Source organism: Dromiciops gliroides, chromosome 2 (genome assembly GCF_019393635.1).
Source record: "Dromiciops gliroides isolate mDroGli1 chromosome 2, mDroGli1.pri, whole genome shotgun sequence".
Taxonomy (NCBI): Eukaryota; Metazoa; Chordata; class Mammalia; order Microbiotheria; family Microbiotheriidae; genus Dromiciops; species Dromiciops gliroides.
The window spans coordinates 79,504,044-79,529,244 of record NC_057862.1 but is presented as its reverse complement, the minus strand read 5'-3'; the positions used below and the strand labels follow the sequence as shown (position 1 = coordinate 79,529,244).

The window sequence follows — 25,201 nt, the reverse complement described above, 5'->3', positions numbered from 1 at the left end:
GTCTTGAGTACTTTATAGGATTTTATTATATTAATATACCACAATTTATTTAGCCATTTCCTTGTTACAGAACACATTTTGCTTCCAGGTTTGTCTGTTTGCACTTATAAGTAACACTACAAAAATGTTTTACTGTTTTCAGGTTATATTCCCAACAATGGAATTATTAAGCCAAGGAGTTCGACAACTTTAGTAACTTTTATTTGGTATTCCCAGACTGCCTTCCAAACAAATTCTACAAGTTTGAAATTTTACCAGCAACAAAGGAATATGTGCCTGCTCCTACACGACCCTGCCACTCCTGGATTTTACTGCTTTCTAACCATTCTTTGCTAATCTGGTGAGTAAGAGAAATGATGCTGAGCTTTTTCTCCAATTGATTACTAAAAACATGTGTTTCCTCTTCTGAAAATTCAGATCCTTTGTGGACTGGAAATCAATATTACGGCTTCTTAACTATTTTAGAAGTCAAATTTTTAATAGGATCATAAATTTAGAGCTGGAAGGACTTGTCTTGTCCAGGAAAGTGCTAGTTCTCACCATCTCAGTCTAGTGCTCTTTCCACTACACCAACATCATTTAGTGCTACTAAGTTTCCTCTAGAATCTGCCCATAATTTGAACCTGCCAACATTATTTTTGGGTCCTGTCACCCAGAGATCAGCTATGCCTCCAGCTTCAAGTCAGATGCAAATTTAATTGACATGTCTTCATTCTTCCATTAGGACTCTAAGAAACTGTTAGAATTAAAGTGGTGTGTGGTTTTTTTTTTAATTTGGTAAAATATATAGAGACTCGATGAAACATCTTTCATAAAAATATCAATGTTGAAATTTAAAAAAAGTTTTGTTTGGTTATGAATAAGCATTGGCTGCAAAAAAGCATTCTACCAAAAGGCATTTTTTTTCCTCTCCGAAAACATTATCCAAACAGCAACTAGGCCATTAAATAGAAATATTCAGGAATTTTAAAATCTACTAGAATTTAATATATACTATACAAAAGTTAACAAATGAGTCACAAAATATTTTTTCTCCTTTCTCACATATTCTGACTCTAGATGGTAAAGGAGTCCCTAGCTTCTTAAACTATTGGTCACAACCCCATATGGGGTCACGTAACAATGTTGGGGTAACAAAAAATCTGGCAACAGTAAAAGGTTATATCCACCTGTTTTATATGCCTATATGCCCCAGGTAGAGTAAAGCTACTTGGGTGAAAAGGGGTTGCGAGTGTAAGTTTAAAAAGCCCTGAAGTAGCCAGCACTAGGTCTTCAATCACCCGTTCTCAGGATTACCTTCATAAAGACAACTCAAAATACAAGATGCCAATAGTACACATAGGTAATCATTTTCTTCTTGCTGTGTTCCTTTTATAGTTACTGTACTGATGCTTTTAGGTATCTGGTAAAATCCAGAGGCAGCTGAATAGCAGTTTCATTGCAATGAGTTCTTATTAGCTGGTTTAAATCTTCATTTAGATATGAATCCACATGGAAAATTTTATCCTGAAAAAAAAAATAGATACAAACTCCAAGTTATTCTAAGTAAATAGCTAAAAGCCAAAACCTTTGAGCAGATGGAAAGGCTTGGCTATCAACCAACAACAGCTAAAGCTTTGGGTTAAAATCTAAGACAGAACAGAGTTCTTTTACATAGTAATTTATCTGGCCCCTGAATGTCTCTTGTAATGAAATGAAATAGCCAGCATTCCCTCGGTAGAAACTTTCTTTCATGCCACCATCACCTCTCTTCAAAAGTCAACCTCTGAGGTGGGGGAAAAATCTCACTTTAAGAAACAGAAAAACGGGGGCAGCTAGATGGCGCAGTGGTAAAGCACCGGCCCTGGATTCAGGAGTACCTGAGTTCAAATCCGGCCTCAGACACTTGACACTTACTAGCTGTGTGACCCTGGGCAAGTCACTTAACCCTCATTGCCCTGCAAAAACAAAAACAAAAAACAAAAACAAAAAAAAAAAGAAACAGAAACAGAAAAACGTACCTTCTTTGAGGGATTAGCTGACATAACAGGAGGATTAAACGTCATGGTCTTCATACTATAAGTTTCAAAAAGCTCTGTAGCTGACCTGTAATTGCAAAATACTGAATATCATTCTAAGTCCCCAAGTTGACACTATATCGTATATCTATCATGTGAAAATAACAGAATGTGGTCATTTCAAGAGAATTCATATGAAGAATTACAAATAAAGTAAAAGGTAATCAACAGGGAATTGCTAAATAGTTGTGGTAGATGAATTCATTGGTATATTCTGTTATAAAAAATGAAGACTATGATGAATAAGGAGAGGCACTGACATTTATCTGAACTAATGCAGAGGAAATAATCAGAAGCAAGAAAATACACAATCACTACAAAAATATAAATAGAAAGAACAAAACAAATGAAAATGAATGCTATGAAAGAGATGTGATAAGGTACCACTTCCCCCAAACTTCTTTTCATGGGATGGGAGGCTATGGGTATGAAACACTATATATGTCATATTTTTTTTCTCTCTGTGATGAATTAGTTTTGCTGAGCTGTTTCCCCCCTTTTTATCCTTCGTTATAAAAAATTGGGGGCAAGGGGGAAGTTTACATTGGAATATGTAGGTAACAAGCGCTCAATAAAAATTTTTATTAAAAAAATGTTGATCAGAGCAACTAGGTGGTACAGTGATAAAGTACAGTCCCTAGATTCAGGAGGACTTGAGTTCAAATCTGGCCTCAGACACTTGACACTTATGAACTGTGTGACCCTAGGCAAGTCACTTAACTGTCACTGCCCCACCCCCCAAAAAAATCATCTACAATCAACAACCATATGAAAAAAGCATAGGCATATATTCCCAAGACAGCAAAGATGGGGAAAAGAACCATATGCACAAAAATACACAAAAATATATTTTTTTTTGTCTGAACAAAAACTAGAAACAAAGTAGGTACTCATCCATCACCTGTGGAATGGCTTAAAATTTTAGGATATGGGGGTAGCTAGGTGGAACAGTGGATAAAGCACCAGTCCTGGATTCAGGAGGACCTGAGTTCAAATCCGGCCTCAGACGCTTGACACTTACTAGCTGTGTGACCCTGGGCATGTCACTTAACCCTCATTGCCCCACAAAAGGAAAAAAAATTTTTTTGCATATCAATGTGATGAAATACCGAGCCATGAGAAATGGCAACATGTGATATTCAGAGAAACTTGGAAAAACTCATATAAACTAATATACAGCAGAAATAAACAGAACCAGGAGAATAACTTCCAATGACTCCAATTATATAAAAGAAAATAGCTTGGAAAAATTTCAGAACTATGATCCATATATGCATTGACTAATTTTGATTTCAAAGAAACAAGGATGAAGTCAATCAACAAACATCTATGAAATCTGCTTCCCATTTGTTTTGCCTGACAACTTGTTAACAAGAAGAAACTCCTATTTGTTTCTCTTTTTGAGGGAGAGGGAGAAGAACAGGTAGAAGGTAGTGATACATTCCTTAAATTACTGGGTAGTTCTTTTAATAAAGCAAAATTTGTCTCCTTTCAACTTCTCTAAATTGGTTTTGCTTCTAGAAAGTATGAAAAGGAGGGAGAATTTTATAATCACCTATAAAATTCCCCGTCACCTGCACTTTTTGCATAGCCAAGTAACTGTGACCTGTGCTAGAACTGTGACCAAAGAATGCCTCTCAACTCTTTAGGTTACTGGAAGAAAACTAAACGTTCCTTAAAGGAAAAGGGGAGGGGGAGCAACCATGTGAACAAAAAAAAAAGATGAAGATGCAAAGAGAAATCCAGACCTGTATGAAGATACTGGAGGGCTGAAGAATAAGAAAAAGGCAAAAAATAGACCATTTAACTAACAAATAGACAAACAGGAGGTTCTTTACAGAGGAAGAAGAGCTAAACTCTCTATGGAGGATCATGCTCCAGACAATGGATGATCTGGAGCCATAGCTACCAGCAGGTATGTGTAATATGTGAGGTAATATGCCATCTAGCAAGGAACACACAAATAAGATGAGGTGAAGTGGTTGTTGACTCCCTGCACTAACTTCAGATCTCCTGTCTTCCACAGACATGTATCAAGGACATGACACAGACTTTCTTAACACTTGTCCAACCAGATGATCACTACCCATTTCTGTCAAGTGATGAGGGCACAATCAATAATCAAGCAGGTATTACTATGTACCTATTAGGTCTGTACCAGGCATTGTGCTAGGTACCGGGGACATAAAGACAAAAATTAAACATGCCCTCCCTTCACGAAGATTACTCTATCAGGAGAGACAATAAAAACATAAGATGGTGCAGAACATATTACCAAACAAATACAACAAAGTAATTGGGGGTGGGGGTAGAGAAAATATTTGCTTGAGATTATGAAGTTTGGGGCAAGGAACTGAAGACTTCAAGAACACAAGGAGTATTTTTCATCACTGTAAGGTGTTCAGAAGAGAAAAGAGCATATCTGCACCATGAAGTAGTAGTTAAGATAATATATGAGAGAAGCAGATGTCTATTTCTAGATGATGGCTTAAAATCAGGAAGGCCAAACTCTCGGCCAGGGATGGATTACTGAAATAAGATATATCTGGCTAGAATCCTGCAGATATAACCAAAAGGGGGGGAAAGGAAGAAGGGAGGAAGAAGGCTGGTTACATATCTAGCCACCAAGATAGCACAGAACGTGAACAAAATAAAGAAACAGCAGTGGAAATATCCAGAAATGGACAAAATCAAAAAAGACACACTACAGCCCACTGCTGAAGGTGTTTATAAACAAATACACAAGGAGACAAATTTGACTACATGGGAATGATTTTAACTAATATTTATAACACTTGAAGGTTTTGTAAATACTTTTACAGAAATTATCATTTGATTCACACATTAACACCTTTTTACATGAGGAAGGGATTTGCCCATGGTCACAACACTATAAATACCAGAAGCTTAGTAGAATAAACCTCCAATTTAGAATGTGGCTTTGTAAGAATATACTTTATTCAAAGGAAACAGGATAGCAAAAAGAGGATCAATTTAGCATAAGAGTCTTACTAAATTGCCCTAAGACTTTTGGGCCACCCTGTATATTAAGAAAATATACAGGGGCAGCTAGATGGCACAGCGGATAGAGCACCGGCCCTGGAGTCAGGAGTACCTGAGTTCAAATCCGGCCTCAGACACTTAACACTTACTAGCTGTGTGACCCTAGGCAAGTCACTTAACCCCAATTGCCTCACTAAAAAAAAAAAAAAAAAGAAAATATACAATAGAAAGTATCCAAGAAACAAGAAGGGAAATCCTGGAGAGTAGTGATCCTGCTCCTGGCATATGCTAAAAACCGGCCAAACAGAAAAAGAAGACAGACAAGTTCAGGAAATACATCACCAACCTGACAGTGTCACAGCATACTTTCATAGCAATTTATCTAACCTGCCTTATTGAGAATTTCATCCTTCCAAAGACACAGAGGAAACTGCTAACTCTCACCAAAGAGGAAGTGGTTGCTGGGGTGAAAATGATGGGAACAGAGGGACAATGACTGGGCACTAAATCTTAGGGTTGATGACAGAGGACAGAAAACGAGGCATTATGAAAGCAGATTTCAAAGGGTTCAGAGGAAAATAGGGACGATCCCACCAGGGGAAAAACTCTTTATCAAATATTCAAAATATGCACACAACAATTCCCAAAAGAATTTCACAATTGCTATTATTAAGAAAAATATGGATCAAAACAGCCTCGAGGTTTCATCTCATGCACAGAAAATTGGCAGACAACAAAGGATAGAAAAGCACATTAGTACTCTGTCAATGGAGCTGTGAATTAGTGCAGCCATTTTGGAAAGCAGTAAGCAAATGAAGGGACTAAAGTGCCCATATCCTTTAACAGTGACCCAGAGATCCCATTCCTAGACATTTACTCCAAGGAGGTCACTGATAAAAAGAAAAGTACCACATATACCAAAATGTTTAGAGTAGTATCTTCTGTTATAGCAAAGAATTAGAAACATCAAGAGGCGACTGGGTAAAGAAACTGTGGGCCATGAATATAATGAACACAACCACGTTCTAAGAAACAAGCAGCACGAGGAATACAAAGAAGCACGGAAACATTCGTATGAACATCATGCAGAATGACAACAATGGAAATAAGGACTCCAGATTTCTGAAAGGTGGAAGGGACCTTGGCAACGCTCGTCCTACCGGTCCCTGCCCAAGACTGCCTTTTCTAGCTCACGGTAAATGGTCAGTCCAGCCTTTGGGAGATTTATAGTAAAGGGAAACTTGCTACCTACCTTCTGACACAGCCCACGCTACTTTTCGATTGTGAGTAAGTTTTTCTTATCAGCTTAAATTGATATTTTTGCACCTCAAGATTGTGGGATCATAGATTTAGAACCAGAAGGGAACCTCAGAGGCCACCTGTCAGTCTCTCATCTTATAGATGGGGAAACTCGGGCTCTCCATCGTGCCCTGTTCTCTTTGGGGCCAAGCACAAGTGGCTCCACCATTCCCCATGGCAGACACAATTTTTTGGACAAGAAACCTTTCTGGATGGTTCGACAAGAAAAGGACAACAGAAGAACGTCAGAAAAAAGGACAGAATTCTGGCCTCACTGGGAGCTCTGTAAGCGCAGATTCTTCTGATGAGACTAGGAATAGGCCAAGTAGTATTCCGATGACCATGGGAATTTGACCACCCAGGAGAATGGTGGGAAACTAAAAAATAGACAAGGTTGAATACACATATCCAAAACTATCTGGAAGGAAAAGAAGCAATAAGAGGAATGAGTCTCTTCAAGGACAGATACAAGAATCCCTATACGCATTCAAAAATAAAAGAACATAAAGATGTTGTCCAGATGACTGAAGCAGAACTAGAGGCAGAGAATCAAAAAGACAACCTCATTTTCTGTGTGTCCAGGTTAGAGGACAGAGAGGGATCAAGGTTTAGTATGGATAGAAGGAAAAAGATTCCACAGAAAGAGAAAAGGGATAGAAAGGCACTAAATTCAAAAAGAATGGAGAGAGAAAATTAAATTAAAATCTCCATCACCAAGACCTGCGGCTGTCTGTCACAAGCTAACTATGCACTGCTTATACCTTTTATTTATTTATTTATTTTGTTTGTTTGTTTTTTGTTTACGGGGCAATGGGGTTAAGTGACTTGCCCAGGGTCACACAGCTAGTAAGTGTCAAGTATCTAAGGCCGGATTTGAACTCAGGAACTCCTGAATCCAGGGCCGATGCTTTATCCACTGCACCACCTAGCCACCCCTCACTGCTTATACCTTAATGAAGCCTCACACTGGTGGCAGCACTGAGCAGGAATCAGATATGAAAATACATTCTCAGGGTGCACCCCGCAAAAGAGAGCCACCTTCCACCACCCCAATGGCAGTACCTTCAGAGATCAAGTTTCCTTGTGGGAACAAACTCCTCTGGTGACAAGAATCTCCTTTCTGTACTCTAGTTACATCCTGAAACCATGTCAACTGACATCTCTGCTACTACCACCTCCCTCCTACCTAAACTATCTTTACTTCCTTTGCAAAGCGCTTGCAAAGAGGCAAGAGTGTTTTCAGAACTTCCAATATCCAAGAAGTAAAAGTGAGCCTTCACAATAAACCTGAGGTCCCCAAATACCATAATGAATGTTAATGCAAGCAAGTACAAGAACCGCTTTAAATCTATGGTAATGAATAAACCACAAGCAGCAGGACTCTTAGCTTTGTTCTACAGTGCTGTACTGTGAACTTTACCTCCGACTTAAATCAGGTCTGAGAGCTTCAGAACCTTCAGAGGGTGCTCCAGCAATCAGGTGAGATGCAAATCTCTGGACCACGGGATGGTAATGTCTCTGAAAGAAAAGTACATAATGATGACAGGAACTGACATGGTACTTTAAGCAAACCACTTAGAGAAAAATAAGGTTATGCAGAGAATTCACACACATCCAGAGTCTCCTCATGGCCTAATGACAGTCCAGTCACCAAGTTACCAATGAAGTAGCTTAAATCACTCACACTACAGTAAAATGGCAATTTCTCTCTATTTTGGGGGGGGGAATTTTCTCTCTCTTTTTAAATTAATTTTTCATTACATTTTCAATTCTAAACTGTCTCCCTCCCTCCTTGCCACCCTGCACTAGGGAAGCCCACCATTCGATAAATTAGATTGGCTATAGGTAAAACCATAATATGCATACTTCTATTAATCAATGCTTTCTCTGGAGGTGGATGCCACCTTCCCACATAGGTCCTTCATGGTTGATTTGAATATTTCCAATACTCAGAATAGTAATCATTCAATTATTCTTTGAACAATATCACTACTATTGTATACAACATTCTCTTGGTTCTGCTCATTTCATGCATGTCTGTGTTTTTCTAAAATCAATCTGCTAGTGCTCGCTTCGACAACACATATACTAAAATTGGAACGATAAAGATTAGCAAAATCAATCTGCTCATCATTTCTTATAGCACAATAGCATTCCATCACAATCATATATCACAGCTTGTTTAGCCATTCCCCAACGGATGGGCATCCCTCTCAATTTCCAGTTCTTTGCCACCACAAAGAGAACTACTATCTATCTATGTATACACACATACACACACACACACACACACACTCACTCTCTCTCTCTCTCTCTCTCTTACACTTTAGAACATATAGGTTCTTTTCCTTTTTCCCTGATCACCCTGGAAATAGACCTAATAGTGTATTATTAGGTTGGTGATTTCTCTTTCTGAATAGAGTGAACCCAAGTTTGACAATTTTCAGTCCACTGTGAAACCAAAACGTTTCCTCGTGTGCATTTTCTTTAGGCCTTGAAGATTCACTCTAACACTGCTCTTAAAACTTCAGTGACTGTAAGACTACTTTATAGACAAAAATATTTTATGGTTAAGATTCCCTTAGTACTTCAGGAAATAATTTTCCCTGTTTAAGTTCCAAGATAGAGATCTTCCTTGTATCACATTCAATGTCTTTGGGAAGTGTTATAAAAAGGTTCTAGAACCCCTACAACTTTACCTTTTCTCTTCCCTCTTAATCCATATTTTTCTTTATTAATAAAAATATGGCACTATGGGAAAACTGCTGTATTTGGTGCAGGAGGGCCTGGGTTCAAATCCTGAGTCTACCTCTTTCTTATCGGAGTGACCTTAGACCAGGGTTCATTATTGATAAGAAAGAGGTAATTTTTTCCAGCATCCTACCAGCAGGTAGACTGGTAGGTAAACTAGTCCCTAGAAGATCAAGTTATTAACTACCATGGCAGAAATATTGATATTGGAGACCACAAGACTAAAAACACCATGTCCTGAAGTAGATACCCTAAATCTCACCCGAAGTGTGTGCAATTCCCAAAGGGCAGTGTTCTGGGCATTGCAGTACTCTGGCTCATCCAGTTCAGGAAGGAAAATTCCACTCCCCTGAGATTCATTGTCAAGCAGTAGATCTGTCCTTGGAAAGGTCTAAAATAGAGCCATAAAGAAAATGTTTGTACCACAAAAGAACAAAACAGCAATCTTTGCCCACCCTTTAAGATTTCCCTGACTTATCTTCAAGATAATATAGCATGAACCAAAAAGCTGTCTCCCCTCTCGTCCCTACCTCACCCCCCTACAAAAGAACCCAAGGCTTTCTTTAAATACATCACCAACACTTACATGCATCAAACCTCTATTGGTTGCTAAAATGCCAATACTTGAATCTGGTAGGACATGAAGAGCCAAGGTACAAAGGCGCTTTATGAAAGCAAGAGCTCGCTGCTGAGAAACCTGCTTCCTGCGTTTGGTTAGCATAACATCAAGGCACTGAAGGACAATTTCAACATCCTGGTTGGTAGCACCTATCACAAAGAAGAAAGACTATTTCAGGACATGCTACTCGTGCTTTTTCACCCCAAAACCTCAGGGAGGGTTCCCCTCAGTTTCAAAGCTAAACTTATCCACATCACCAGTGACAAAGAAACATTTTCACTTATAATGACATGAAATGAAGAAAGGAGAGTAAAAAGTGTCTCTCTAATTATAAGGGTTGCAACTTATTAAAGGTCTGTTATTAAAATAGAGCCACTAGGTGGCGCCATAGTGCATACATAGAGTGCTGGGCCTGAAGTCAGGAAGACTCATCTTCCTGAATTCAAATCTGACCTCAGACACTTACTAGCTGTGGGACCTTGGACAAGTCACTTAGCCCTGCTTGCCTTGGTCTCTTCATCTGTAAAATGAGCTGGAGAAGGAAATGACAAACCACATAAGTATCTTTGCTTAAAAAAACCCACCCAAATGAGGTTACAAGAGTTGAACATGACTGAAAGGGCTGAACATTCCATATAAGCATATGACACAGATATGCCAAAAACTCAAGCCTAACACATGTCTGCTCTCCTACCACTGGTCTCCACAGCTTCCCCAGAATTCCCTCGTAAGCCCTTTTCAGCACCACCTCCACCTCCAGCACTCATTCAGAGAAGCACTTTTTCACTCTATAGTATATCTGGTGAAGGTTTAAATTGAATGGAGCATATCTCAGGGGTGAAATAGTATACAAGGCCCAGTGATTTACATCCTCAAAATTAAATATGCCATAAAAAATGAGAAAAGAAGCAGATCAGATAGTTTTCATTGCTAAGGATAGGAAATGTCTTTTTTTTAAAAAATAGAAAAAGGTAAGCAAAAGATAAAACAGACTTGATCACATCAAACTGAAAAACTCCAACATAAACTAAATTAATCCATCTAGGAAGAAGGAAGTGGTTGAAGAGATGAGTTGTCAGTGTATATGAATAAACAGTTTTCAAAAGAAAAATTGCCAACTATTAACAACCATATGAAAGAATATTCCAAATCCCTAACAAGAGAAATGCAAAGCAAACTACTACTGAGGTTTCATTTTCCACACCCCAAACTGGCAAAGACTGGGAAGTCAATGCTGGAGTAGTTATGAGAAGACAGACCCTGTTGGAGCCATGCATTAGCACAACCACTCAGGAAAGGAGTTTGCAACTGGGCAAAGTCACCAAAATGTCCATGTCCTTTGGTCTGCTGACTCCACAGAGATCACTGCTAAGAAGAAAGTCCCCAAATATGCCACAGTATTTACAGCAGCACTTTCTGTGATAACAGAGAACTGGAAGCAAAGTACACGCCCATTGACTGGGAAAAGGCTAAAACAACCGTGGTACATGAACATAACAGAATATCACCGTGATACACATACACCCGTGATACATTAGTCGGGACTTACTCGTTTTGAAGAAAAAAAGGTTTTTATATAAGGAGTAAAATTCTCAAAAGACCAGCCAAGAACAAATACATGGAAGAATTGCAAAACTTCCATAGCAGACATATCTTTTAAAAAAATAAGCTTTATTAACATCTTTTGTTTATATATCATCTCCATAGTATCATTCCTCCTCCCAAAGAGCCACGTCACATAACAAATAGTATTTTGACCAAAAAGAAAAGGGGAGGAGGAGGGAAAAAAAAATCCATGTAAGTGATGAATACATCAGAACCAATCTGAAAACTGCCTGGTGTTCAGCATTCGTGGACCTCCCTCCCAGCTCTGCAAAGGGATGGGGGGTATCTTCTCAAATCTCCCCTGTCTCACCACACCCATTCTCTATTTGCAGCATCCACTTGTAATTTCTGTGTGGTAGGTATGGCTGTCCTTTGCACTCACAATGCTGTAATCACTGTGTATGGTGTTTTCTTGGCTCTGCTCACTCTGCTATAGAACAGCTCCTCACATTCAGCACATCCCTGTTTGTTATGGCACAGATGTATTTCATTACATCCATGTACCACATAACCTTTCTCTAATTGATGGGCATCTGCTTTGTTTCCAATTCTTCACCATCACAAAAAACACAGCTGTAAATATTTTGGTATATATGGGAACCTTCTTCTTAGATCTTTCTTAAAGGTTCTGATTTAAGGCAGTAGTTCTCAGTACTGAGTAGCTTTTGCTAAATTCCAAAACTGTTGTGTTTTGTGTTTCTCACAGCTGGAGTCAATGTCACAAAATAGGCTGTATCTATGTGGCACTAAATTGTCCTAAGTCTCAACATGGCTTCACTCTAACACTGAATTCTTAGCTTCAGAGCAAGTGAGTAGCTGGTCTGTTCTCCTAACTGTTGGATGAGCAGTATGACTGTGCTCTGCTATAATGACCCTTCTGACCAAAAGCAAGGCTGCTGGCTGGACACCATGCTCCAATAATATGAGCTAATCACCCAGAGCTAAACAGTTGAAAAGGAAAAAAAGTAGTTTTGCCTTGAAAGATCTTAAAGACAAAAACGTTCCCATCATATTTCAGAATGATGCTAGCTAACCAAATGGAGAAACTCAGAATATCTTCCTATTTTAATGTAGGTGTTTCTTATCAGCCTATTAAAAACTGAAATATTGTGACACAAAAAACTGATTTCAGAATCAATATGCAATATCAATAAAAAGTATATCTGATTAAAAAGATGAAGTATCATTAACATACCTGCATGTAATTTAAACAGGGTTTTGTAGAGATGTGTATAGAATTTCATAGGATCAATATTTAGAACATCACCTATTTAAAACAGAAAACCACAAATGAAGTACGGGCCTGTCCACACTGCAAGTCGCTAACCCTTACTTAGCAGATATATTACCTTGGCCAGAAAGAATGTGGAAAGCAGTATGAACACAATGAAGGCACTCTCGGTAGCTTAGTTCCTATAAGTAAAGATGGATATTAGGAAGCATGCTTGAAAATTTCACATCTGAGTAATAGATCAACAAAATTACTTACGCCAGACTCAATGAGAGTATGCAGAACGACTAATAAGTCATCAAAAAACTCCACGTTTATAAGATGTGCAAACCTAGAATGGAACAACAGATTATACTCCAAAATATGGATTATACTAAAAGCACGACAAAGAGCTAGGAATGAAGTTTAAAAGCATAAGGAAAAAATGTTCCTTGGTCCGGATTTCTAATGTCGCCAGTGCTCTATCCACTGCGCCACCTAGCTGCCCTCTAATGTCATCAGTTTAAGGAACCTCTGATGTAAAAAATCCGTCCACCAGGGCAGATCAGTAACTTGTCTGCCACTTCTAATCTGATCAAGTTGTCTGGGAAACTGCCCACGAAACGTCCAGGATCACAGAGCTACTACTCTAAAAAATGCTAATATGTGAAGTCCAAAATGTGTTAGGTATCAAGCCAAACAAAAAAGTAAGTCAATTCTAAAGTCATCTTAACTGTCTGTGAAAACCTGACATTAGGTACTGGGACAACCCCAGAGAAAGTACCCTAAGATGATAGTGCTATGGGAGTCATATGGCTATAAGATCAATGACTTTGGGGAGGCAGGGTGCTGGGTTGTTGGCTCGCTGACCTGATCATCAGCAGAATCTCAAGGCTACTGCTCTTTCTATTCAATCTGCAATCCTATTATCCTATTTTATGGCCAAGGTTCATCCTAACCTCGAAGTTGACAAGCCCTGAGGAAACAAACTGAAAATCAGCCCTGGCCTTTCTCCTCCTATGGGTCCTATGGGTGTGGCTGGGTTCTGGGAGCACAACCTAAGCCACAGCACTTGGACAAGGATGGTCACCTTGTAACCAGAGAAGCTGTACTTCACGAGCTGGGAAAGAAAAGGCATCTGACCCCAGGTCCTTGGAACCTGAACACCGGGGGAAGGGTTACCATGCTGAGGGGAGGATACCAAGCACTGGAGCCCCTGAGGATGTGCAGGAAAAGGGCATCGATGGACGCCCGGAGCAATGGAGGAGAGATCAGCCACCAGAAGCAAGACGGGAAGAAAGGCCACCAGGTTTATGAAGTCTTGGAGATCAACAGGGCAGTAATTATATGAGTAATAAAAAGATGCAGAACACTGAGGAGACAGAAATATCAAAATTTGGCAACTGCCTGGATATGTGGGATAATGGACAGGAAGGAGTAGAGAATAATGCCAAGGTTATAAATCTGGGAGACTAGAAAGAATGCCTCAACAAAACCCTCAACAAAAATAGGGAACTTCAGTACAGGGAAGGATTATGGGGAAAGATAATGAGACATTCCAAATGTGTTGAGTTTAAGATGTCAAATGGACATCCAATCTGAAATGTCTAATAGGATTAGAGCTCAAGAAAGGATCTAGGGCTGAATCTGTAGATCTGGGAGTCAACTGCATAAACATGATATTTAAAACTAAGGAAGCTTAATGAGATCAACAAATAAGGAATTATACAGAAAGAAGAGAGGCACGTGTGGATGAAGAGTCAACATGGAGACAGAGAAAGAAGTCAGTCAAGTAGGAGAACTATGACCTAGTTGTGTTCCAAAAACACAGAGAAGACAGAGTACCCAAGAGAAGGGAGTCAAATGTTACAGAGGGGTCGACTAGGAAAAGATCATATCATTATATAAAGTAATGCACTGTTAGAAATGGCAAAGATGATGAACATAGAGAAGCCTGGAAAGATGTACATGAAGTAATTTGAGGTGAAAAAAGTGGAGCCAAGAATTAAGTATACACACAATGACTAAAATAATGTAAATGGAAAGAGAAGCCACACACACAAAAAAACACAAGGGAATATTTCAAAACTACAGAGAGGAAGTAAGCATGGCTCAAAAAGAAGATATTTGAGAAGATATCTATAGTTCACCCCTTGGAAGAGATGGGAGTTGCACAAGTGTGGTGCGTTGCATATATTAAGACTTTTTTGATCTACTGATCTGTTTTGCCAATTTTTTTTCCCCGTGCCTTTAAAAAAAATTACGTTATATGGGATGGCTCTCTGCAACAAGGTAAGGAAGATATACAGTGAAGAAAATTATGGTGATGTAAAAAAAGGAAATCAATTAAAAACTTATTTTAAAAAAATATAAAGTGATACTAAGTAAACAAAACCAAAAAAATAATGTATTTGATGACTGTAACATTATAAATGAAAAGAACAATAATCAAAACAATGCTACGAAATTATAAAACCAGGTTTGGCCCCAAAGAAGAGGAATTAAGAAAACTATGGATGTGGGAACACTGCATAAAATGTCAGACTTTTTCAGTCTGTTGATTAGTTTTGCTCAACTGGCTTTTTTCTTTTTTTTATTCTTTTTTATAGAAGAACTGATCTCTGGAAAAGAAGGCTTATATTGAAAAATGTAGGTGATATGAAAACAAAAATATTCAATGAAAATGACTTGGAAAATAAAGAGAAAAAATAAAATGAGGCAGAGAATTAAATAAAGACAAAAGAAAGCAGTCAAGAGGTATAAAGAAACAGGAAACCAATGTGAAACTGACAAGTTTTCAGCTGAGGGAGTAGAGAGGCTAATGATGTCACAGATAAATCTGAACAGCACCCCCCACACCCCAAGCTTTAGTCCCACATCACTGATTACCTACTGGACATTTCAAAGTCTATCTGGCCAAAACTGAACTGATTTTTCACTTCTGAACTCTCCCCTCTTCCAAATTTCCCTATTTCTCTTGAAATCTTTTCATTTCCCCAGGTTCATAAACTTGACATTATCCTCAATCCCTCACTCTCCTCTGTTCTACAAATCCAATGGGTTGCAAAATGTTGCTGCTTCTATCCCTACACCTCTCTCACACTGACACCTTCTGTTCACTTTTAAAGCTGCACCTTACTTCAGGTCCTTATCACTTCCCCCTGGATTATTCTAGTAGCCTTCTAAATCAGGGGTTTGGGCCTGTTTTTTTAAGGCCCACAAGCTAATAATATTTTACATTTTTAAATACAATAAAAACTTATTTTAAAATGTAAAAACAATTCTTGGCAAATGGTCTTACTGCTGTTAGTCTCTCCCACTCCAATCCATCCTATGCATTGCTGCCAAAGTATAGATCTAACCATGTCACTCTCCACCTCAGTCAACTACAAAAGCTCCCTTTTTTATCCTAGAGGATAAAATATAAACTCCTGTCTAGCTTTTAAAGCCTTATACAAGTGGTGTCAAACTCAGATAGAAGCAGGGGCCACTAATCAGTAAGGAAAGGATCCCCTATGGCCACATATTGACCTAATTCTAAAATGTGCTATCTTTATCTTATTGCATTTTTATTAACTTTGTTAAGTATTTCCCAACTACATTTTAATTGGCTTCCAATGCATTTGGTCTTGTGGGGACCATGTTTGATACCTCTGCCCTACACAATTTGACCCCAACCTATCTTTGCAGTCTCCCTGGACATGATTCCCGCTCCTACATTCTCTGACACAGGAAAACTGGCCTCTCCATTCCTCACAGAACATTCCTGATCTCCATCTCCCATCACCACACCTTTGCACTACCATCCCCCATGCCTAGAATGCATTCCTTCTTTACCCCCAGCTCTTCCTTCAAGACAGCTCATGAAACCCCTTCCTGATCTGCCAAATGTTGGTGGACGCCTCCCTCCCAAGTTACCTTGTGTTTACTTAGTAGTTATTCCCTTTATATTTAATGTATAAAAATGTACTCACACACTTATCAGCCAACAAACACTTATTAAGAGCCTACTATGTGCGGCACAATGCCAAGCACTGGGGAAAAAGACAGCCCCTCCTCTCAAGTCAAAGCGGGAGACAACATGCAAACAACTATGGACAAACTATGTCTTTCCTCATTAGAAGGTTAGCGTCTATCAAGTGAGGAACATTTCATTCACTGCATTTTATCTCCAGCGCTTACCACAATGCCTAATAAAAGCTTGCTGATCTGTTAAGTTTTTAATAAGCCTAAGGCTCATGACATCACACACATTTTTGTACTCTATATGTAAGTAAAGCTGTTCAAACTATAGAGGCCTTACTTGGCAAGGCCTTCCAGGACTGCCGGCAGAAGAGGTGACCTCTGGGCTTTCTTCAGTATTCTAAAGTAGGTTACAAACACTATGTTCAGTGTCTCTGTGTGCTATGGGAAGAGGTACAAAAAAGTCAATTAAATTGCATTTCCTTCTGAGTTACAGAGATTACACATTGAAAACTTATTTTTCTTTCTCTAAAATAATCTTCTGACTCTTGACAAAGTGGAATGAAGCTAGACAACCTTTAATCCACACAAAGCTAGTCTCTGCTACAAGTAAGACTTGAAGTTTCACATAAAATGAAACTCCTCCATCATAAAGGACTTTCAACTACCATCTCGCACCAAAGCAGAGGGTCAAAGAACCATGGGTCAGCCCCTTTGCTCACCAGTTTCATCTTTTTTTCAGTACTCTCTGAAGCCTCTGCTTCCCGAAGTTCTCGTTCTAGTTTCTCTTCTGCTTTCTTCCACTAAAAATGGAAAGAAATAAAATGTAACACATCAACAAAATATTTTCTAATTAAAGGTTATTTTGTCTAATATAGGACCAATAAGTCAGGGAACCTCCTCTGCCTTACACCAATCGCTAGGTCTAATCATCAACCAGCAAATATTGATTAAGCACCTACTATGGGCCAGAATGGTGCTTAGTGCCAGAGACCATTCTGTGGCCCTTGCCCTCTGACAGTATAATTTCTAACAGGGGAGGGAAGAGGTTCATACATAGACAGGATAAAGACAAGGTAGATGCAAGTTTATCTTGTAAGGCAAGGCACTAGCAGCTGGAGGAACCAGGAAAGGAGACTATGGGAAAGACAGACTGGAGAGGGAAGAGACTTGAGACAGAGAAACAAATTGGAATGGTCCAGTTAAGAGACAATGAGCGGTGGGGCAGCTAGTTGGCGCAGTGGATAAGCACCGGCCCTGGATTCAGGAGTACCTGAGTTCAAATCCGACCTCAGACACTTACTAGCTGTGTGACCCTGGGCAAGTCACTTAACCCCAATTGCCTCACCAAAAAAAAAAAAAAAAAAGACAATGAGCGGGGCAGCTAGATGGCGCAGTGGATAGAGCACCGGCCCTGGAGTCAGGAGTCCCTGGATTCAGGCCTCAGACACTTAACATTTACTAGCTGTGTGACCCTAGGCAAGTCACTTAACCCCAACTGCCTCACTTTAAAAAAAAAAGAGAGACACAATGAGCTTAGAATATTGGTTGTGTAAGCAGAGAGAAGGGGAGATTACATATGTGTGTATGTATATGCATATGTACACACACACACACACACACACACACACACACACACACGAGAGACAAAATCTGTTACCTGATTCACTATGTGAGACGGGTAATGAGGACACCTAGATTGTAAATATGGGTGGTAAAAGAGAAACTTAGAAGAGGGGTGAATTTAGGCGGGGGAAAGATACCAAGTTATTTTGGACATGCTAAGTCTAAGAGGCCTATAGGACATCCAGCTCAAAATGTCTAATGACATTTTATAACATGGGACTAGACTGGATATACCGATGTGGGAGTAATCAACAGAGATGAGGATTGAACCCGTGGGAGCAGGTGATATCACCAGGCATAAGGATGTAAAGAGAGAAAAAAGGGCCCAGAAGAGAGCCTTAGGGGACACAGTTAGTGAGTATGACATGGACGACTCTCCAGCACGAGAGTGACCAGAAGTCAATCAGGTAGGAAAACCAAGAACAAAGTGTCACGAAAACCGAAAAAGAAGAGAGATTACCCAAGAGGAAAGCACAGTCACCAGAGATCTCACAAAGATTTAACTAGATTTGGCAATTAAAAGATTACTGGTAATTTTGGAGAGAGCCATTTTAATTGAGCAATGAGGTCAGGACAAATTTCAGCCCAATTAAACATTACCCAGCTGACAAACTGATTCCCCCCAAGCACAAATCCTATCATGAATCACCTACCAAAACCTCTAGTGGCTTTCTATCCCCTGGAGGATCAAATATAAACTACTCTATTTCATATTTCAAGTCCTTTACAGCTTAGCCACGTAACCTACCTTTCCAGTCTTACTGCAATATTACTTCTGCACCCCCAACTCCAACCCCACCAACACTGCAGTTTAACCTAAATGTTTTTGTCATTTCTCATACAGAACACTGCCATTTCCCAACTCTGTGCCTTTGCAATGGCTACCCCCTCCCCACCTCCTGCCTCTCAGAACACCCACTTTCCTTCAGGGTTCACCTCAAAGACTACCTTTTATATATCTTTCTTGACACTAGCCCCTGACCCCCTCCCACAAAACAAATACCAAGAATCTATTTTTCATGTATGTGTCTATATGTAGACACACACACACACAAATACACCCCCCCCCCTCCCCCCGCCGTATTTCCCTCAGCTAAACTGTCAGCCCCTTGAAGGCAGGGACCATGCTCACGGGCCTTCCCCATTTCTGGCCCCAGGTGCTCCTGGCCCAAAGAAGGCTTTTTAACAAAAGCTTCCTTAATGACTGCCTTACAAAGATCCCTGCAAGTTAAAAACTGAATTAAGAGTCTTCAAATCTTAGATCTTTCTACAGTTGTACAAATCAAATATAACCAACCACCAGTAAAAGAGAAAAGAAATCAGACCTTCCTCTGCATTCTTGAAAGAGATTTTCTCTTTTCCTTGTAATTCATGAACTTTCTTGGTGCATTAATGTCTTCTGTGTCTTTCTTCACTTCTATTTCTTTGATTCTTAGATACAGGAATGATTTTAACAACTAATGATTAAAGAAAAAAAGTGTTGCAGAAACTCTGACATAGCAAAAGAAACACTGTACCAAGAATTATTTTAAACATTCTTCCCTAAAACACTGTCACTTTTATCTTCAACTTGAAACTTTTTCTCATTTCCCACAACAGTCTTTTTCGTGAAATGTCAGGTAAAAGAATGTGGGGATGGGGGAATGAGAAGATGGAAATGATTAGATGATTTGAATAGTAGCAGACTGGAAAAAGTTATTTTAGAGGGCTTGGAATTTTTACAAAGCGATTTGCAAATGCCAAACAATGCTAATTAACACTTCCTCACCTCACCTGTATTCCTACATGTTCTCAATAAAAATGTTCTTGGAAACTTAGGCCAGCATTGTCCAGTTAAAGGTAATGTTTGTTTTATTAATGAGTCACCAGAAGTAAGAACTACACTGATGCTTCATGTTTGAGTACTGCAAAAATCATTTGGAGTCCAAAATCAAAAAACCCAAATGATTTGAAGCCCTACTCTTTCTTCTGGAAAACCATATAAAGCAAAAAGGCAACAATGCCAGGAACAAATAGTCACAAACTTCAATAGCTATTCCAAAATGCCAATTTCTAAGTATATAAAGAGAATTTCTGATTAGGGGAATATCTAATTAGGCTCAAAGAGAAGCTCTAAAGATATAAACCCTGCATTTGAACTCACTGTGAGTTTCAAGTGAAACGACAGATATAAAGAAATCTACAAACTTTAAAGTGTTATATGTCATTTATCAACAAATCAGAGGTTCATTATCTATGAATTTTTTCTATTATTTTAAATGTTTGGAGGAAAAAACCGTAAGTGATGATAACATTAAACCTAGGAAACTCAGAAGATTATAGGATTCAGAGCGGGAAAGCACCTTAAAGGTCATCTACTCCAACCCCCTCATATTGTAAAGACCAGGAAACTGAAGCTCAGACAGGTGCTGTGATAACACACAGGAAGAGCTGGAATTCAAACCTGGTTCCCCTTTAAATTCAATGCTCTTCTGATGGTGTTACAATGCCTTCTCATTGTTTACCACTACTATAATTCCCTTATTAAAAAGTTCTAAATTTATGTTTATGCCTAGTTTTTAAAAGCCTCTAAACTTCTATCCAGAGTAAAAATGCAGCCTTCCCTGACTATATTTGTAAAAGGCAATATGGTGTAGCAAAGAGAAGGCCCATCTTACTAGTCAGGAAGATCTGGGATTCAAGTCCCATCTAATTAGTCACTCAGCTTCTTCTCAGTGCCCCAGGAAGCCAAGAGGCAGTACTTACTGCATTGGTGGCAGTAGCTTCCTATAACCATGAAATTACAAATCCAGAAACTTCCCCTTCAAAAAGTTTAAGTACAACTGCAATAGCCTATAATTTACATGAAGAAAAATAGGATGGGAGGGGGAGTGCAATGATAAAATATGTAAAATATGCTTGTGCATCCAGAAAATAAATCAGAGTAAGAAAGAAAATCAATCTTTACCTCTGGCCTAACAACATAATTTTGGCTCTTCACAAAACCAGATATCACTTTAACGACACCAAGAGAGGCATGGCCCAGTTTATCCTGTTTAAAGAGCTTCTGTACTGCCTCAAAACACATTTCAGAAATCTGAAACACAAAGCACAGTACCAAATTACATGCAATTAAATTTCAAAGGAATCCATTAACTTGAAAAAAATCTTTGCAGAAAATTTCTCTGCTAAAGGTCTTATATCCAAATTATATAAGAATTGATTCTAATTTATAAGAACAAGAGCCATTCCCCAATAGATAAACAGTAATAGGATATGAACAGGCAGTTATCAAAAGAAGAAATTTAAGCTATCAATAACCATGTGGAAAATGCTCCAAATCACGAATTAGAAAAATGTATATTAAAACAACTCTGATTTTCTTGTACAAAATGACTAAAATGGTAATGTTTTAAATAACTGCACATGTATAAACTATATCTGAATGCTTGGCACCTTGGGGAGGGCGAAGGGGAAAGAGGGATAGAATTTGGAATTCAAATAAAAATGTTTATTTTAAAAAAGGAAAAAAAACTCTGAGGTTCCACTTCACACTAATAAGATTAACGAAAAGGACAAAAACAAAAAACAATGGCTAGAGGAACTGCAGGAACAGGTACATTAACATAGTTGGTGAAGCTGTGATATGGTCCAACTACTCGGGAAAGCGTCAAAGTGTCACTAAACTGTGGCCTTCAGCACTACTCCTGACCCTATAATCCAAAGAGAGCAAAAGAACAAAAAAGGGACCTATGTATACCAAAATATTTGTAATAGCTTTTTTTTAATAGCAAACTAAAAGGGTTCCAATCTATTGGGGGAATGGCTAAACTTTTGGTATATAAAAAATACAATATTATTGAGAAATAAGAAATGGCAAAAGGGATACCTTTCAAAAAATATGGGAAGTCGGGGCAGCTAGGTGGCGCAGTGGATAGAGCACCGGCCCTGGATTCAGGAGTACCTGAGTTCAAATCCAGCCTCAGACACTTACTAGCTGTGTGACCTTGGGCGAGTCACTTAACCCCCATTGCCCCGCAAAAAAAAAAAAAATATGGGAAGTCTTGTATGAATTGATATAAAGTGAAAAGAACCAAGGGACCAATTTATAAAACAACAACATCAATATAAAGACAGACAGCTCTGAAGAACTTAAAAATATTGATCAAAAGTTACAATCAAACATAATTCCAGAGGACTAATGATCATGCTACCAATCTCCTGACAGAAATGTGATAGACATGATGGAAAATGCTATCCACATCCAGAGAAAGAACTATAGAGTTTGAATGTAGATTGAAGCATACTATTTTCACTTGTTTTTGGTTTTTCTGGTTTTTCCCTTTTGTTCCACTTCTTCTTTCACAACATGGCCAATATAGAAATGTGTTTAACATGACTGCACACATAACTTATATCAGATTGTTTGCAGTCTTAGAGAAGGGCCTGGGGAGGGAAGGAAGGTGAAAAATTTGGACCTCAAAATCTTATATGGCCTCAGACACGTGACACTTACTAGCTGTGTGACCCTGAGCAAGTCACTTAACCCCAATTGCCTCACCAAAAAAGAAAAAAAAAAGTTATAGATTCAAGATACAAAATAAGATATATATTTTTGGATGTAACCAAAATAGGATTATTTTGCTTGACCATAGGTATTTCAAGTTTCTTCCTTCCTCACTGGGGGAGCCATTGAAAGGGATGGAGATAAGGATGACCCCACGCCCCCCCCCCAAGAAGGAAAAAATGGTCAGTGAAGCATTATTTTTAATTCATGGAAGAGAAGGAAAGGACAGAAAGAATCACAGGAAAGCAGGACATCTTTGAAAGCTATATGCTGAATTTATTATATGCTTTAAAAAAATGCAAACTGTAGATAATAAAGATTCACAGCTTCATGTATAATCCTCTTTTTCTACTGTGTATATGGAAGTACTCATTTTAGTGTATGTTAATATTACAATAAAAATTTTTGAAAGAAAAAAGAAAAACCAAACCACATGCAAAAAAAAAGACCTTTCTAAAGAAATAATACTTGAAATTTTCTTGATGCTTTTGCTAATTCTTTTTTAAAAATCTAACCTGGGAAAATAAATGAATGAATGAATGAATGAATAAATGAATGAATAAATGAATAAATAAATAAAAATAAATAAATAAATAAATAAATGAATAAATAAATAAATAAGAACCTAACCTAGAAAGAAATATTATTAGGCATTGGGAACAGAGACAAGATAATAACAATTTTGATGATTCTGGAATGATTTTGTTTTTAAACATTTTCTAACAAAATGAACATTTAGAAATACATACCAGTTTTGACTTGTCATTCATAAGAGGGACAATCAAGACAATTATATTATTGTGGAAGTTAAAATGAGGGAGTGCTACCAACAGTTCACACAAGCTCTTCACAGCAATCTCTGCCAGACCTTTATATGCCTTTAAGGAGACAACATTACTTTTCTTCAGTTTTCTTTGCTTCCAGTCTAATCAAAAGACAACTTTGGTTATTAAATTTACCCATCAGTCAAAACTCAGACAAGTCATAATGCTTCCCCACAAAGTTATTATTATAAGAGCCCCAAATTAGAACTTGTATTCAAATATACTATGTGACAAATTGGACTGTTCAGCAACTCTTCCAATTCTTAATATATGGGAACATTTAAAGATTGAGAAGTGTCATTCAATCTTATACATGTTCTACTACATTTCTCATGTGATTAGCTTTTATTCCAAGAGGCAAATTGTATTTTTTATTATTAGACAGTACCTGTTTTCTTTAATTAATAACTTTTTATTTCTGCCCTTTTCTTCCTTTCATAATCACTTCCCAATATGCCCACACATTCCAAGTCCTCCCACATAATAGAGAAAAATGTGGACAAAGCCTAACTTAAAGTAACAGCATTGCATACTTAATGTGTCACCCACCTCTATAAGAGAAAGATATATTTCCTCTTTTCTAAGAGGTAAATTTTAACAAATGGAAATAAGTAGCATCTTAAATAAGAAAGCCAAATTCTTTGAAACCTTAGATTAAACCGATTTACACATGTCAACTATTGTAAAAAACAACAATAACAGCAGCAGTAAAGTTCCCCTAGTTAATGTTCTATTTAAAAGGTCACACTCAGACAGAACACTTCCCCCCAGGATGTGCCTTTCTGCTTGTCTTAGGTCACTTCTTTGTGGCTGCTGAGGGAGTTACAACAAAATGGGAGATGAGGTGGCAGATTTCTTCCCTCAAGTCCATCCCCTCCACTCTCAGCCTCTCTTGGCTTTCTCTGCTCTGGCAGTAGAGTAACATGCTACAATGCAACACACTCAGTTTATTAGCTCAGCCACCACACTAGCAACGTAAGAGAATCTCAGGGAATTCAACAGAGTGGATTACACATATGTAATTTCAAGTTAGCCAAGGAAGCTGGAGTCTAGAGACTTGATGCCTAAATGCACTTATTCAGGTGCTCCCCCATTCATTATTCCAAAAGAAAGTACCCATTTTTTGCAGAGCACTGTGCTCAACACTAGATGAGACACAACATTAGTTAAGATTTATGTTTTACCAAACAAAAACAAACAAAAAAACAAGGGGCAGCTAGGTGGCACAGTGGATAGAGCACTGGCCTTGGAGTCAGGAGGACCTGAGTTCAAATTCGGCCTCAGACACTTAACACTTACTAGCTGTGTGACCCTAGGCAAGTCACTTAACCGCAATTGTCTCACCAAAAAAAACCCAAAAAATACAAAACAAAACAAAAAAAAAAACCCAAAAGATTTGTTTTGCCCTCCCCAAAGGCCACTCAGAATCTTAACTCGGGAAGAACCCTGTCTGTATTTAACCAACTTTCAGCCCAGTCATAGCCTGAGCAAGGACATCACTGGAGAAGTTGTCTCTTCCTATCTGGCTTTGTTCTCACTCACTCTAACATTGTTTTCCTTATCAGCATCTCTTGAAGTCTGCCCTTAAAGATTTAAGATGCCCCTTTCCCCAATTATGGGGACTCCTAGGCTTTTTCTTTGATCTGCTGAGCTGAGCTGCCCATCTCTATCTGCACATCCTGGGATTCCATGAGTTCT

At 38.5% G+C, this 25,201-nt stretch overlaps 1 protein-coding gene across 1 annotated transcript in view; it reads right to left on the bottom strand.

Moving 5' to 3' along the window:
• Positions 1-964: 964 nt before the first annotated feature.
• Positions 965-25,201, bottom strand: part of NOC3L (NOC3 like DNA replication regulator) — a 42,362-nt gene continuing 18,125 nt past the window's right edge. The window contains exons 9-21 of the mRNA XM_043985565.1: positions 23,429-23,604; positions 21,081-21,209; positions 19,459-19,590; positions 17,230-17,310; positions 16,848-16,948; positions 12,824-12,896; positions 12,684-12,747; positions 12,530-12,601; positions 9,697-9,878; positions 9,373-9,501; positions 7,780-7,877; positions 2,001-2,085; positions 965-1,506 (exon numbers count right to left, since the gene is read on the bottom strand). Coding sequence (XP_043841500.1) covers positions 1,378-1,506; positions 2,001-2,085; positions 7,780-7,877; positions 9,373-9,501; positions 9,697-9,878; positions 12,530-12,601; positions 12,684-12,747; positions 12,824-12,896; positions 16,848-16,948; positions 17,230-17,310; positions 19,459-19,590; positions 21,081-21,209; positions 23,429-23,604 — 1,451 coding nt within the window. The 3' untranslated portion in view covers positions 965-1,377. The remainder of the gene's footprint in view (positions 1,507-2,000; positions 2,086-7,779; positions 7,878-9,372; positions 9,502-9,696; positions 9,879-12,529; positions 12,602-12,683; positions 12,748-12,823; positions 12,897-16,847; positions 16,949-17,229; positions 17,311-19,458; positions 19,591-21,080; positions 21,210-23,428; positions 23,605-25,201) is intronic.